The 16,400-nt window shown below is 39.2% G+C and overlaps 1 protein-coding gene across 1 annotated transcript; it reads left to right on the forward strand.

Annotated features, from left to right (window-relative positions):
• Nucleotides 1–1,590: 1,590 nt before the first annotated feature.
• LOC139119573 (deoxynucleoside triphosphate triphosphohydrolase SAMHD1-like) lies at nt 1,591–16,343 on the forward strand. Its single transcript, XM_070683419.1, has 6 exons — nt 1,591–1,723; nt 9,783–9,852; nt 11,080–11,240; nt 15,434–15,549; nt 15,947–16,022; nt 16,334–16,343. The coding sequence occupies exons 2-6, from the start codon at nt 9,793–9,795 to the stop codon at nt 16,341–16,343; spliced, it is 423 nt and encodes a 140-aa protein (XP_070539520.1). The 5' UTR covers nt 1,591–1,723; nt 9,783–9,792.
• The last annotated feature ends 57 nt before the right edge of the window (nt 16,344–16,400 follow it).

The raw sequence follows: 16,400 nt of genomic DNA on the forward strand, positions 1-16,400 counted from the left end.
TATTTGATGGCCGAGGAGAGCCAGCTACTTTAATTTCAAACGTTTAAATGGTCGCAAACAGTGCAAACCCTGCCAGTGCATTGCGTGCAGTTCATGGCATGAGGACGTCCGTAAAGCAGGAAGTCGGAAGTTGAAACCTTTGACCTTTACCACAGGGCCTCATAAGTGGCTATTTGAGTCAATATTAGAGCGTTTTTCTTTCTTTTTGTGTTACAAATAAACCAGCTGAAGAGCACAACACTTGTGTAGCTGTCTTTTGTGTAGCTTGTATTGGCATGTATAGTGCGTCCTCGTAAATGTAACCTTAGTTCCGTGACCTCTAGCCATGCCTACTTCCTGTCCTCGCATGGCTAGAGGTCACGGAACTAAAGGTCGCATTTACATATAATCACATTCCCGTTGAGGCTCACTATACATGCCAATATAAGCTACACAAAAGACAGCTACACAAGTGTTGTGCTCTTCAGCTCGTTTATTTGTAACATTGAAAAATAAAGAAAACGCTCTAATATTGACTTAAATAGCCACTTATGAGGCCCCGTGCCTTTACATTCTTTATAATTGGCAAACTTGTATAATTACAAGATGTGCTCAAAAGCACTACCCGTACAGCTACGCGTTTTTTGTTTGTTTGTTAGTTTTTGTTTTTTGTTTTGTTTTTGTTTTTAGGGATTTTTTAGAGAAAAGTGTGGTGTGACCGTACACTTCACTTTGGGCGACGTGTTCGCGAGGATTACGAAACGAAAGATCGATCGTCTAGAGTTAAAGCCGATGAATTTGGTAAGAAATCGAATACGCGTGTTCAGGAAAAAACACAAAAAATCACAACTGTGATGATGTATGCATCTAAAGCTAAAATGTACCCTATCGACAACGAGCAAAGCCTGGTTAGCATCTTTTGAATTACTTGAACAAGTTACGTCCTGGTATAGTAATTGCTTATTTCAGCGACCGAAAACTAATTTCCTCGTGGATGACCCAGTCTGGTATAAGCAATGTTCCCGCTTGGGTCAACAAATTTGGTGAAATGATGAAATGATGAAAGATATTTCAAACAGGAAGCTGCATTGTCCCGTATCTATACAAATCATCTGACTCGGCGGGAGTATAGACGCGGCTCATCATGTGGTATCCTGTCAAAAAACGAGGCAAGTGTAAAGATACACAAATAATGGGATTGTATATAACACTGTTTACATAGATGGAGACCAAAACTTGCTTGTACCTACCTAGATATACCTGCCTATATATCTACATAACATCTGAACACCTACTCAGACACACCTACACACAGCGGTCATGTTCAAAGCCTTTCTCAATTTTTTTGGATATAGAATTGTGCCACTCTGCCTGGCCGGTTTCGTTCTTTGAATTTTACATGGTCAGGTCTGATTCTAAGAAAAGCAGCCGTGATGAGGCCGTAATGCATGACGGTTTGCTTCACTGATGATAGCAGTGACCCGTTTGTATAAAATATTAAATTGTGTATACTGCGTGACATGTGGCACCTACATTATAAGTGGACGCCCGTAAAGTCTGTGATGGGAGGAAAGAATGCGTCATGGAATCATGTGACTGGAATGCAGCTGACAGTTCACGTCAAACTTTGTACTGAAGTGAAGACAAACAGTAATGCGTCTGTAAAATTGCAACGACTGTGGCCCTCAAGCTCATAGTAACTTAGATAATCTCAGCGAAGACGAAGGCGTCAACGAACTCTTGGGTGAGTTAATCGTTTATTCTTTAATAGCCAAGGATATCGGCGTATAAGAAGACTGGTCATGGAACATTGATATCCAAGATGGCGGGTTGGCAGCGCAGCACAGTCACCTTGTTCTATTCCGCTTTGCGCCTATGAACACAAGTGACTGTGCTTGGCAGATGGAGATGCAGACTTTGTTTTAAATAAGTACAGAGAGCAGTTCCCCAAAACAAAAAAATACGTGGTTATATATAGTTGCATGATTTTTAGTAGCCGTGGGTCCATAGCTGTGGTGTTTTCGGACGGGATTTCTGCCTTTTACGGGCTGCTTTTACTTTTACGTTTTAGGGTTAAAACGTTCAAGTCAAAAGCAGTCCGAAAACACCACAGCTATAGACCCACACCTACATTTTTATGATCGACGACCCCCGGAAGAATCAACACTGTCAACATTCATTTCGCATATGTTTGCCTTGCGGATCTGTCCGGTCTTCAGTATTAAGCTACGGAAGACATAATCTGTGGGATGTTAAAGCAATAATGTTCCCCTCCTGGCAGGGCCTATGATGAACGAGACCAAACGTTTCACCACATAATCGCCGAGTACATTGTGGAGTTAAAATTTGCCTGAGGCCCAAAGGAGGTGTATTTTTGCAGTTATTATTTTATAGCTTTGGCAATGAAAGTAGGTCTATTGATGTAGAAAACATATGGGGCAACAACACTGGATAATTATATACATGGAGTGTCCGACAAATGTCACAACTACGCAGGGTTTTTGTTGTTGTTTGTTTGTTTGTTTGTTTTGGTTTTTTTTTAGAAGAGTTTGGGCGACGTGGTTGTGAGGGATTACTAAACTAAAGATCATATAGAGTTAAAGCCGATGAATTTTGTAAGAAATCGAATACGCGTGTTCATGAGAAAACAAAAATCACCACTGTAATGATTTATGCATTCAAACCTAAAATGTACCCCACCGAAAATGAACAAAGCCCGGTTGGCATCTTTTGAAATATATTTGAACAAGTTACGTCATGGTATAGTAATTGCTTATTTCAGCGACCGAAAATTAATTTTCTCGTGGATGCCCCAGTCTGGTTTAGCAATGTTCCCGCTTTGGTCAATAAATTGGCGATTTGATGAAAGATATTTCAAACAGAAGGCTGTATTGTCCCGCATCTATACAAATCATTTTCTGAGAGCGACGTTATACACGGTTTCAGACTAGGCGAGAGTAGAGAGGTGACACATCAGTATGTATCCTGTCATAAAAACGAGGCAAGTGTAAAGATACGCAAATACTGGGATTGTATTTACATAGATAGAGACCAAGACTTGCTTATACCTACCTATATATACCTATACTTAAACCTTACTACCTACCTATACATCTACTTACACATCTAAACACATACCCAGACACACCTACACACAGCGGTTATGTTCAAAGCCTTTCTCAAAATTTTTCGGATATAGAATTGTTCCACTCTGCCTAGCCACCAGTTTCATTCTTTGAATTTTAAATGGTCAGGTCTGATTCTACGAAAAGCAGCCGTAAGGCCGTAATGCATCACAGTTTGCTTAACTGATGATAGGAGTAATCTATGTGTACGAATTTACTATAAAATAGCATTCGTGTATAATGTGTGACGTGTGGCACCTGCATTATCAGTGGAAGCCTGTAAAGTCTGTGATGGGAATAAAGAATACGTCATGAAATCATGTTACTAGAATGTTTAATACCTTTACAACTGACAATTCACGTACAACTGATCACGTCACATTTTGTACTGAAGTGAAGACAAACAGTAATGCGTCTGTAAAATTGCAACGACTGTGACCATCTAGCTTATAGTAACCTAGATAAACTCAGCTAAGACGAAGGCGTCAAAGAACTCTTGGGTGAGTTAATTGTAAAGGATATGACGAAGAATACCAGATCTTCACGTGAAATAAAATCCTTTTCTACCGCGCTTTTCTCTCGATATGACTGTGAATACAGTTTTCTTTCTGTTAATGAATTTCGTCTCATTTTCAAAATGACTTTCACTTTCATTTCGATTTCACCGAATTTATGAATCAAAATCGTTTTCGTTTTCGTTTTCGTCTTCATTTTTCAACATTTGACCATTAACCTTTCGATTGTCACATGATATCTTCGGCCAATAACAACTCTAATGTATCTGTGTAATTATAAATGATCGAGGATAACTGAGCTTGGGACTGGGAGTGCACATGGCCATACACGTACAGTATAGCCAACCTGTGGGATGGCGACGTGCTGTTCGCACGTGTATGGCCGTGCTCTCGACCAAGCAGGCCCTCCTCCGATGCAGAGACACATGACCATGGTGAAGATCTGTTCGTTCATAAACTGTCAAGCTTCTATAACCTAAGCGCCCTTTGTATGTGCAGTAAGGGTGACATCTATACTGTATAAATTAAGCATAACAGCGCGAATTCAGTAAGGTTTAGCCCAATCTCCTCAATGGTTCCTGTCATGTCTGTGGCTTCACGGTGACCACCGCTCATTTTGCTCATGAGCTCATATGAATGAGAGTAAGTAGGGGGGAGGTGCCTTGTCCGAAAGCACGGTTCGGTTGTCCCTTGGGAAAAATTGGAAAATATTTTTCTATGCATACCACGTGGCGGCCGCTATGTATCGAAACATTCCTAACTGTTGACTACAGCTAATCTCAAGCCTTTACGTGCAGTGTGCCCGGCGAGCGCACGTACGCTCTACGGCTTTCGCGATGCTCTCACAGGAGCAGGATCGGCTGCCAGCGCTACACGGGGATGTGTGCTTTGCCGGCCAAAACAGCCCTACACAGCTAGATCGGATGCTCGCCATATAGTGCCACTGCAATGGTTTTGCAGGGACTTAAAGCGACGTCGTAACTTAGCTACAGGCTAATCAAAACGAAAATATTATGAATTTTAGAAATAAAAAGAGCTGTGAAAACGAAATCAAAAGGGAAATGAAACCTGAAGTCAACTTCACCGTAAATTTTAAACTAAGTTACATAGTGATAAATAAATTATAATTTAAATGTAATTGAACATTCAAAAAATGAAATGAAAGCTAGAAAAAATTCAAATGTTATGAATTCGAATAAAGTGCATGTGTGTACAAAAATTGATTTTTGGATTTCATCGAGAATTGATTCACTTTCCATGGTAGTCTATGAGAAAACTATGAAAACGACAATCAACTATCTAAATCTATGCTTTTATAAGTGTTTGACAACTGATACAAATGTATTTGATTCTAATACTGTGTTTGCAAATTCAGATGTGGACAACAAATATGATATTGGTACTTCACCCAAAATTATTATTTCACTTCTCATGGTAGTCTACATTAAAACTATTAAATGTTTTCCCTGACAAAGCTTGCTATATCTGAAATATGTAAGTGTATATGCGCATATGTTAAATATTGGCTTATAGGCTGAAATATTTTTCTCGATAAACAATAATAGTGCTGTCTGTAAAATATCAAGCCAAACTATAATGAAGGTAAACATTATAGCTAATGTCCCTTTTGCGATCCAACAGGAAAGGTTTGATACAGGATGGCTTCCCTCACCTTTCAGGAAACCTGGTCACAATTTACATATTTGTACAAAAGGGACATTGAATACCTATTGGCCAATCAGTTATGTTTTGTTTTGTGTTTCACCTGCGGTTTCTTGTTCTACTCCCCACAGCATGCTAGAATAACAAAATTCAGTTTGGCAAATACTCTGTATATGCAAGTGTAAAGAAAGACCGTAATCATTGTTGTAGATCACAAATGAGTTCTTGTCTGAATTTGAATTCAATTTTAAACAATAACAATGCTAACCGTACACATATGACGGTGCTTGACTTTTCATCACGCTTCAGAGAGTAGAACAAGACACTGCAGTGGTGGATACACAAAACAAAACCACCCAAAAATCAACCAAACATTATAGCTTAAATTGATAACCCAACAGATATTTCATATCTATCAGAGACAGTTTTATTTCAAGTTTCCCCTTCAAGTGCCCCAAATATACCCTTGATATTTTCAAGTCGGCCGTCAATCCCCCTCCAGAGATGTTTGTAAATGTAGCCTTACCGCATTAAAAATACGAAGTTTTCATTCAGTGATTTTGTCAAACACAAGTTCAACGCGGGAATTCTTAGTCATTGTTATTTAGGTTTCGTTCATGTGAATGAAGCGGTCAACAATATTACATCGTCTGCGTATGTGCAACCACTATTTATTTGAGTCCCTTTGCTCTAATAGAGATGTACGCAACAAATACCAGCGTTCCGGTTTGTTTTGTTGCATTCGGCGTCAGCTCCGCTAAGCTCGGAGATTTCCAAATGGCCACAGTCTTGCAAACCGCTGAATTTCTTTGATCGAAACGTCATTGTATTAGTTCTCAGAACATTGGACATCGGCGTCGAGATATTCGTTGAAATGCTTCTAGTCCTCCTACTTCTGCAATTGGTGTGCTCAACATACGACCGATATTGCAATCATCTGGATCGCATCTGAGCAAAACCCCGTTTTAACGGTTGTCAATCAAGTTGCGATAAAAAGTACTTCTGAGTATCGATATCTCTTGAATACCAATTCAGATTACATCATATGATACACATCCTCTTCGATGTTCCTACAGAATGCAATTTTGTCATACAGCGAGCATCATTTTTTCGACCCTGCTCCTTTTTCGACGTATAAACCCGTTATAACTTTAGTATAATACCTCCGCGACTGCATAGACTGAAATCGCCGTGACCAGATAAAGCGCAAGAATTGGCAGAATGAGAATAAAACTAAGACCTTCCAACATGGACAATATATAGGCAATATATAAATCATATCCTAACATAGTAAATCATTTTATTGGCGTATTCACCGTGAAACAGCCATCAGTAATCGGCGCATTACGTTATCAGATGTCAGGGCTGACCCAATCGAGAATAAGGAGGCCATATGTCAGCTTTCACAAATTACCATATCTTTTCACATACCTGAAAAGACACACCGCCTCCAGGGTTCGCTTCCTACGTCTCCTGTTATTATCATTATTATTAAGTCTCCTGTATTTTGTATTCCTGGAGCCCTTTTACAAAAATGTGTCAGTACTGCATTTTTATGGCGATCGTCATCATAACATTCAGAGGTAATGTAGTCTGTCCCAGTTTTCATTGTATACTAATACTTAAATTGCTCCCAATGCGTCAAAGTGTCTTTTTTCAACCTTCCTCTGTGTGACAAACAAGCCTACTACTCATCGTCGTAAACCACATGCCACTTTAAGGCAACAGCTTTGCGTTTCCTGATTTTTGCGTTGGTTCGTGGAGCAGGTCATGCTCTGGCTCGCGAGAATGCGACTACCTGTTGGTGTCTCTCCTAACCACCTAATAACATTATTTTAGAGAACCCTGAATTGGAATACCTCAATAGATACACAGTAGTTTCTGTATATTTTCATCATACAAATTTTTCCCGGCAGGTGAGAGGCAGTCAGATAGTTTCTACTTTGCTTTGCCTAGAGTGCAAAAATTGAAGGATTCGGTCTGCCACTACATCCAAAGACTGACTCATGATTTATACCGACATCTTCAAAATAATCATAAGTAGGAGTGGGTTACTTGAAAAATGTTAGGGGGTCACATAAAATAAATCAGAGGAAATTTTCTTGTTTCTCCCATGCAGAGGTATTTGTGAACTTTGCCCTAGACATAAGGGCACAACAAATCATGCTATGCTCCGCGTGCATCCACCAGACTGATGACATAATGATTTCTCACGTCCCCAGTGCGCTGGGAGTGTGAGAACACAGTGTGAGAACAATTTGTTCTCACACTCTGTATTGTTGCGCGACCGAACACCTCGTATGTGAAACGTATGTTGATTGGTCAATTCTGCTCAGCGCCCAGTTCTCTGTACGAATTATTTGACGAATAGAACATCGCGTAATGTACAACTGGCACTATAGGGGACAGACGACTGAACCGCAGAGTGAACAGGTTGTTCTAGATTTGAGTACGGTCAGCGCGGCGTCGGCAACAAATACACGGAGGATGACCGCTTTATGTTGTAACGGGAGAATTCAGGCCATTACAAACCTATCAGCTATACGCTCGTCGACATATTTTCTGGAGAAGAACTGACTTGACAGCGATACAGTTAGCGAAAGACTTCGATGAGCGAGCCATTTGCACACGAGGCTGTAGCAGACGACAGCTTTCACGCAATGTCATCAACAGATGGCCACCAGAGCTGTTTCGCAACATTTTCCTCAGATGACCTGGAGAATTTCGTGGCTGACCAACAAAACAAAATTGCCATATCGGTAATATATATGTTAACGTGTTTGATATGCTCATCAATGAACGGAACTTCTTTTTCTTTGCGGAATGATACAAATGAAACAAGTGCAATCGGGTGCTGGTTCTTGATAGTATAAACCTACCACAATAAAATGCAATTTTCTTGAGATATTGGAGGGACGTGAGAAAAATAATCCCACACCCCAATGGGTTGGGATGGAATGTCTCACACGAGTTGGGGAATTCTGTCTCACACTCGCCTTCAGCTCGTGTGAGACAGAATTCCCCAACTCGTGTGAGACATTCCATCCCAACCCGTTGGGGTGTGGGATTCTATTAGTCTCTTCCCAGTACTCCTACCGTCACAAGTTGTTCACCCTAGGTTTGAATAAATACATGTCCAAGAACAACATCAAATATTACAGTGGCTCGATTAAACCAATTAATTTTGATAAAATGCCTACATTCATTGGCTAACATTTTGGCAGGTTGTAGTCTAGACAATGATGGCTTCTCTGCTATATATTAGTAACGTATGGAACACGGGCATTATATTTGCTATTGTTGCTGTTGTTGTTGTTGTTGGCGGTGGTGGTGGAAACAGTTGAACGATACTAGTAAGGCCAAGGAAAATGAAAAGTTTGTTTCTCATACTCGACATATTGCGAAAATGATGCGGTGACACGGTTTCTTTTGAACGATACTAGTAAGGCCAAGGAAAATGAAAAGTTTGTTTCTCATACTCGACATATTGCGAAAATGATGCTGTGACACGGTTTATTTTCTTCTCATTTTTTTTTCTTCAACCAACAAGAACATGAAAAAACCTGAAAACAACGTAGGAATGCACGCAGAGATAAATGCACAGCAGTGTTGCTTTAGTATTTTTGTACAGTAACAGTTCTGTGGTTTGACTTTTAGTTCAGCAATGCACAGGCTTTAACATTGACATATGTTTACAGTTCTGAATGGAATGTTAGTGTCAGTTATTTTGTTTATGGTCCTGCTTTTTGTATAGTTGCGTATTTTTGCTGGTTTTTTTTCATTTTATATCCTCATGAGCAGAAAAAAGGTTGACGTGACGGGTACAATTGACGCGCGCGAGGATCAGAAACAAATTTTTTATGTTTCTTGGCCTAACAGAGCACAATATATTTTAAAGTTGCTTTCAGAAGTTAATCATTCACAACGTACAACAACTAAAACGTGTATGTCACTCAGACTATTTTAAGATAAGAGGCCACAAGTTCGTATGCTGTCACATTCTGGCCTCCGAAATTGTTGCCTAAGTCAGAGACTTATACACAACAATGTCTCACCATTAAAAGTTAGAGACTTACACCAGAAAAATCCCCCTGGAAAATGACGAACAAGGGTATGTGCCGTGCTACCGGTTCATGCCGAGCATGTAACTCTATGTATATAGCGTTAACTGTGAAGAGACATGTAATAAAAATAATATTGCCTGAATACATGGGTTTATGTGTTCTCGCAGCAGGAGACAATTTGCCCTCCTGGCGTAGGGCAAATTGTCACCTGCTCTCTGGCACATAAACCCATGTATTCAGGCAAAAATATATAATAATATTCACGTTCTGTCCGCTTTGCAATTCTTTAAAAGAATGATGTGAATAAGATGAGCTATAAGGAGCTCGAATATAAGAAATATTTTCGATCAGAAGCACTATTGCATTCATGCACATATTTCAAAGGGTACATAAACAAATCATTTGTATATATTACGCTTACGTTTTTCGATACAAAGGTGCAGCAGGATGTCACAAGGTACACACGGCAGAGCCGAGAGGTCACCTTCAATAAACCGCGAAACCAAGGTAGGTTTTTCAATGAAATGAAAACAGCCCTCGAGCCTCGCTTGCTTCGAATCGATTTTCGGGTTTTTTGTCGATTTATTTGTTTCCACATCTTTACGAAATGATTGAACTGGAATATAATTATGATAAATCTCGTACTACATTTGAAACTTATCAAATTGATAGGGTCTTTGGAGAAGTTAAATCACAAGAAAATGATGACACGATGAAGTGTTTCCGAGCTAAATTTTGAGGCAGAACGCATAGAAATGCATCCTAACTTTTGATTTTGTGAGCCTATAATACTAATTGACTACAAACTTCAGCCTTGTATGAAGCAGTGGCCTCGTCTATATTGAAGTATTTCATTTGCCTCTCGGCGTGAAGTTCTAAAACACTCCTCTATACATGGGTTTTTAAATCCAGTGATGGAAGCTAAAGAGACAAAGAGAAGAATATACAGAATGATTCTTGCGCGAAAAGTTGCAAATTACCCTGAAGAAGGAATCGTTTCATATTTTATAATTAATGTGATAAACTTAACATTGCCTTTGAAATCAAGCACGATACGGCTTTCCATACTGAATCTTTAAAAAGTTTTAAGAAAGCTGCAATAATGCAAGATTTTTTGCACTTGTACCGGCAAATCAATAGAATTTAAAGACGCTGCATAATTCATGGGTTGCCCCCATCTTATATGAAAGCTTTATGTGTCGCATGTCATGTGTGTCACGTGCTTAGAAGTTTCATCACGCATTCTGTTTTATGGACTTGCGCAGTTATTATAATATTTCAAATTTATTGCTTATCAATAAAGGAGGGTTCCCCTATAACCCCGGACCTTTCTGACCGTTTGTGTGCTGTAATTTTTCCCACTAAAATGTTAGTGCAATTTTTTACCAATTGATATGAATTTTTCCTAAATGGTTTTGATAATTTGGATTAAAGGGACACAACTTTTGTTGGCAACAGTTTTTTCTCAAATGTTTTGGAAAAATCTGAAAAAATTGTCTGGATCTGAAAAAATTGTCTGCGTCATATGTTATAAAAGTGACAAAAATTGACTTTTACACTCAAAGGGTTAAAGTTAAGTGTTCGAGAATCTGTCAGGGACATCATCGAAATTTATACTCAATTTTAATAATCTCTTTCCTATTTTTGTACAGAACAGCCTATCTCTTGTTTTTCCATGTGCCGTCTTTTTAATGTATGGTAATGTGAGATATTCTACCATTTGCATGTTAACAGGTATTTAATGACCCTATTCATGGACATATTGAATTGGACCATATCTTCATGAATGTTATAGACACGCCAGAATTCCAACGTCTACGCAATTTGAAACAGTTGGGAGCAGTCAACTTTGTTTATCCTGGAGCAGTTCATACCAGGTTTGAACACAGCATAGGGTAAATAAATAAATAAATACATTATATTGAGTGTACTATGAACAGAAATTACACCTTTGATAACTATGCATTCTCTGTTCTCGCTCCTTTTATAGGTAAATCGGTAACGGCCCGTGCGCTGTAACTGTCTTAATTTTTATCTGTCAAAAGAACATCATTCGTTGAACTGTTCGTTTTTAATCCTACCGATTAATCGATATTACTTTTAGCTATGTCCTGACAACATTCATTTGTGAAAGAACACCAAACCCTACACGGTTTTCTGTTCACTCTAAATGTCCGGACAGTTTAAAAAGTTACACATGTTACGTAGAAAACAGAGATTTATAGAATATCAAACCTCGATGGACTAAGATTGAATTCATCACACAAGTTTGGGAATTTCAGTCTCAGGCTAATGTGAGATAGAAATTCCCAATATATGATTGTGAGGCATCCATCACAATCCATTGGGTTGTGGAATTATTTTCCCCACGTCCTTTCAATACAAGGGAAAACATTTTCATCAAGAACTTTCTTTGATTTATGTCACCTGAAATGAGGAGGCAAATAAATATAGATCACTTTTTACTCGGGCTTGTATAGTCCACAAGTTTAAGGTCGTGACCTAAGGACCCAAAGTATGTGAAATGAAATTAATCTGCCCTTCCCCTTAATCCATTTAAATGCTGCAAAGGATATCGGGTATTCATATGCGTATCTGATCGTCCAGTTGGGTAATATCTGTAAAAATGATAGTTTGTGAGTTGTGAGGGGGCCAACTAAGGCCGGTTTAGCTCAAGAAGTCACCAGCACAACAACAATTATGGCCACTCCAATACTGTCCCTAGGCTACTCGAAGATGAATGGGCAAGTGGTATTAAGGGAAGGCTGAATGACCTTACTTCTTCAACGTAAAGACAAACACCAGTATCTGGACACTGCCATTATCAGTCTCTGGAGACAAAGACGAAAGGTTTGCCGACGTTCCAGGAAGGAATAGCCCCAACTTGCCAGAGCCTCCTCAGGAAGTGCCCTTGCCTGTTCAGACTCAGTCAAGTCAGTCATCATATGCTGCTTTTGTCCATCAACTTTCTAAGTCTGGCACCACCAGAAAAGTAGGCGAGAGAGAATTTATATTTCTTCTGTAAGACACAGAGATATGGGATCGTGAGTGTGCAGATGTATAAGAATATGTATGAATTTGAATGTGTGAAAGTCTTCAAGAAACCCGGCTCGTGGAGAACTGATACCACCAAAGAAGTACATGAATTTGAAGTCGGATCAGTGGCATTGACTGAAATGTATTGTGCTAAGCATTTATGAAGCAACCATGACACTGACTGCGAATTCTCATAAATTAACATGGCATACCTTAAAGGTATACTGTCACCTGTTCCAATTTTGCCACAGTTACCATGGAAAGAGAAAATCTAACCAATCACAGATTTAAGCAGGTGGCCGCTTTTTAAAAACAGCGCCCTCACATGGGCATTTTGAATACCAAGGAACGCCCCTTTGACCATATATGGGCATATTTAGATTACAGGTGACTGTATACCTTTAATCAAAAAGGGTGTTTAAATATGAACAACTGGCCTAGTTTGCGACAAAGATGACTGAATTGGTGTCAAAGTTTAAGACCCGTTCGCCGATGGCTTCAAGAGGATCGTATAACTTTAAACGAGCAAATGCTGTACGTTCGTGGTGAGTGCAGAAACAGCAAAAAAATGATATCGACGGCCCCTTGGCAATTTCATCCCGAACTGTATCTTGTACAGATGCCATGTTGTCGCTGATGGAAGACAACTTTTTCACAATGTTTTGTCACTCATAGACGGAAGGGTTCTATGGGTTCTTCGATGTATCGCAGCTATGGAAAGTTGTTACTTTGAGGCAACATGCCCCACATGGAATCAGCACCAGTTTAGCGAATGCTCATTGACCTGGATTTCGGTAAAGCTTAGTGTTTGAAGAAGATGATCTTCTCTCGTAGAACGTACGGATGAATCGATCTTGTTCATCTTCCGCATGGCACCATGGAGGCCAACCAATCCTCTCTCGTTTCAGCTTAAGTAGGTATTGATGTCACTAGTAAAGAGCCCATCCATGTATGATTCACTGTTGTGTACCTAACATTATCTATTGTGCCACAGTCAAACATTTTCTTAACAGCTGTAGCTTACTCCGATGTTGTTCAAAGTCTCATTAAGGATTTTTGCTCATTATCATATTCACATAGTGACTGAGGTTTTGTGTCGCACAACTTCTGCAAAGAGAAATCAACTTTCTATCCACTCTGACGGGTTTGAGGACAGAGAAGAAGAGTTGTCGAGGTGGAAGTACTTGACATTTGAGTACAATGGAATAGGTAGTACATCGTTCTGGGAGCGATTTTATGGATGTTTGATGGATTATTTACATTACTTGTTGACAAATGTTATTTTTTATTCACTATCACCCCATTTATGAAAAAGTCCAGTAGCATTGGTTCTACCATCAATGAATGCATCTCCAGGGTGAACGGACCCCGGTACATCAAGTAAAGTGGCTTGATGAATTCTTGCAGCTCTTGGTTTTCGTGAAAATATGTCTTGAAGTCACATAAATTGCTCCCTTTTGATCCCACTAAAGCCATGGCAACGTGAACATTACATCTTGGTAGAGGCAGACCATTGTCTTCTCTATTTTATTGTTGATGATGTAAGTGACTTTGAACCATCAGTGATAGCCATGTAGTAGCTACCATGCATTTCATATACTGTGTTGTTTCTGTTGTCATAATCACCTTCCAATTAGTAGTCAATCTTCCTCTCACCTTCATTATGGACATGTTTGATATTAACATCGTTCTTAAATGCAACTCATGCTAACCACAGCAATACAATGACATATTGATTTTTCTGTGAATAAAACCATGGTCGGGAATAGTTTGTCAATACATCATGACATATTTGCGTGTGCATGCTAGACCCATCTTATAATTAATGCTGTAGCTCTTGTACTTCAAGTCCAGAGTTTTTGTGAATGAAACCCTCCCCAGGGTGGAAGAAGTGATAATGGTTTCCAAAGTACTAGACCCGGTTTACATACAAATAAGTTTATAGATGTCCTTGTCGGAAATTACAGCCCACGATGATGAAAGCAGGGTGTTAAAAAATGATGACCGATATTAGTTTAAGTACAAAGTAATGATATCTATTACTTAAGGTTCATGCATCTAGAGGATTGCAAGACTCATGAAACGTACTTAACAGTCATCATTATTTTGGACTTAAAAGTAATAATAATTATTGTTCAGTTGTAGTCAAGTAATGATAATCTCGTTCTGTTGTGACTCAGAGTTTCACGCTGTTACACTATCATCAGACAACTGCTGGTGTTGCTTTTGTCAGCGCATACCAATATTCGCAGATGGATGGTTTGCAGTGTTCTATTGTTATGCAGGTTGATAGGTGAAGTTTGTGTCAAAATGTCGTACAAGTATGGCATTGTCATTTAACCTAAAGGACTCCCTAAAATCGATCAGGGGGATACATAAATAAATATAGATAATGTCATTCTTATAGGTTGATCCATTAATTCAAAAAACTGTATCCAATTGGTACTTTGTCAGCTCCGTTAGGGTAGCCGGTCAAAATAGCTAAATTTCACGGCCCTGGCGTTGCTGTATACTTGTAACTTCTCCTTATTTAGCCAGGGGGTCTTTAAGGAGTCATAAATAGGAGACGGTCGTATACTGTATAAGCCCCGGAAAAAGTAATCAAAACAAGCCTCAGCACTTGTGATTTATATAAGCCCTTGCACAGAGTGATCTATTAAGCCCCGCACAGAGTGATCTTTATAAGCCCCATAACAAGGTGATCTTTATCAACCAGCACAAAGTAGTTCATCTCACCGTTTTTACCAGCATTTACTATCAATACCTTTGCGCTGTATTAGTAAACATGACAACATCGCATCGTAGTTTGGCCAATACACATACGTATTCGTCACCAGTGGGGATTACACAAACCCATTGACTTTGAAATATGGCACCTGCCGTGCCATAGTTCTGGTTTCATACTAGGCGACTGCCCAAATTACTCGCAGCTTTGGCCCAAAACGAAAATATATCTATGGCAGGTATTGCATTTTAAGGGTTGTCTTTGTTTCAACCATTTCTATATGTTTAACAATAACAACGTATCCTGGCTCATTATCTTCATCTGCAGGACATGTTACCTTGCTCTGAGGCTGGTTCGACATTTGAGGGAGGCTCAACCATATCTGGGCATAACTAACGAAGAAGAGATTTGTGTAGCATTGGCAGGACTCTGTCACGATCTAGGTATACAATACAATTTCGACACGGGAGGGTCAAAACAAGCTGGAGAGATTAGTGACTTAAATTGTAACAAGCAGCTATGGCTTCATGTGTAGGGGAAAACTGGGATGTGTTTAGTAACAGAGAGAACTTTCATAATAAACAGCATGGCAACGACGGCCAGAATGTGTCTGCCGATATTTTGTAGCCTTCCAACAACAATTAAGATACTTGGGACTCAACAATGATTTATAAAAAAAATGTCGTTGATTTCTTTTGACGTTCTGTCGACATAATATACACAAGTGAAGGCAAAGATGGAGTGTGTTAATATTTCACCAACAGAAACTAACATATTTTGTGTACCACTAACCTTTTCCAAATGATGAATGAATAAATAAATGGATTTTTTTTACTTAAGGTCATGGACCATTCTCTCATACCTTTGATAGGATATTAATTCCAAAAAGCAAACCCAGAGGTATGAGAATTGGTCGGTAAGTTTAGCAATTTCTTTGAGATTCTTTTTACCAGAGACGTCGCTTTACACACAGGAATTATTATATAATAGGGTTATTGAACTTCGTCGAACCTAATTCTTGATGCAACATATGATGTTGCTTGAACTTTTCGAAGAAATTTAAGTGTCGAATCTGTTGCATTTTGGATGGCAATTAATGGAATGGAAAGACTTTGAGGCATCACTGACTGAAACTGTGACTTTTTATACCAGTCGAGTTTTTCCGACTAAGTATTTTATTTCAGACTCTTATTGCCTGATTGAGTGTTTTTGTTGTTGTTCTGTCAGCATGAGCTAGGATCCATCAAGATTTTTGACTCAATGGTTGAAAGGTATGACTTAATCGAAGTGTTTA

Source organism: Ptychodera flava, chromosome 20, assembly GCF_041260155.1.
Source record: "Ptychodera flava strain L36383 chromosome 20, AS_Pfla_20210202, whole genome shotgun sequence".
Taxonomy (NCBI): domain Eukaryota; kingdom Metazoa; phylum Hemichordata; class Enteropneusta; family Ptychoderidae; genus Ptychodera; species Ptychodera flava.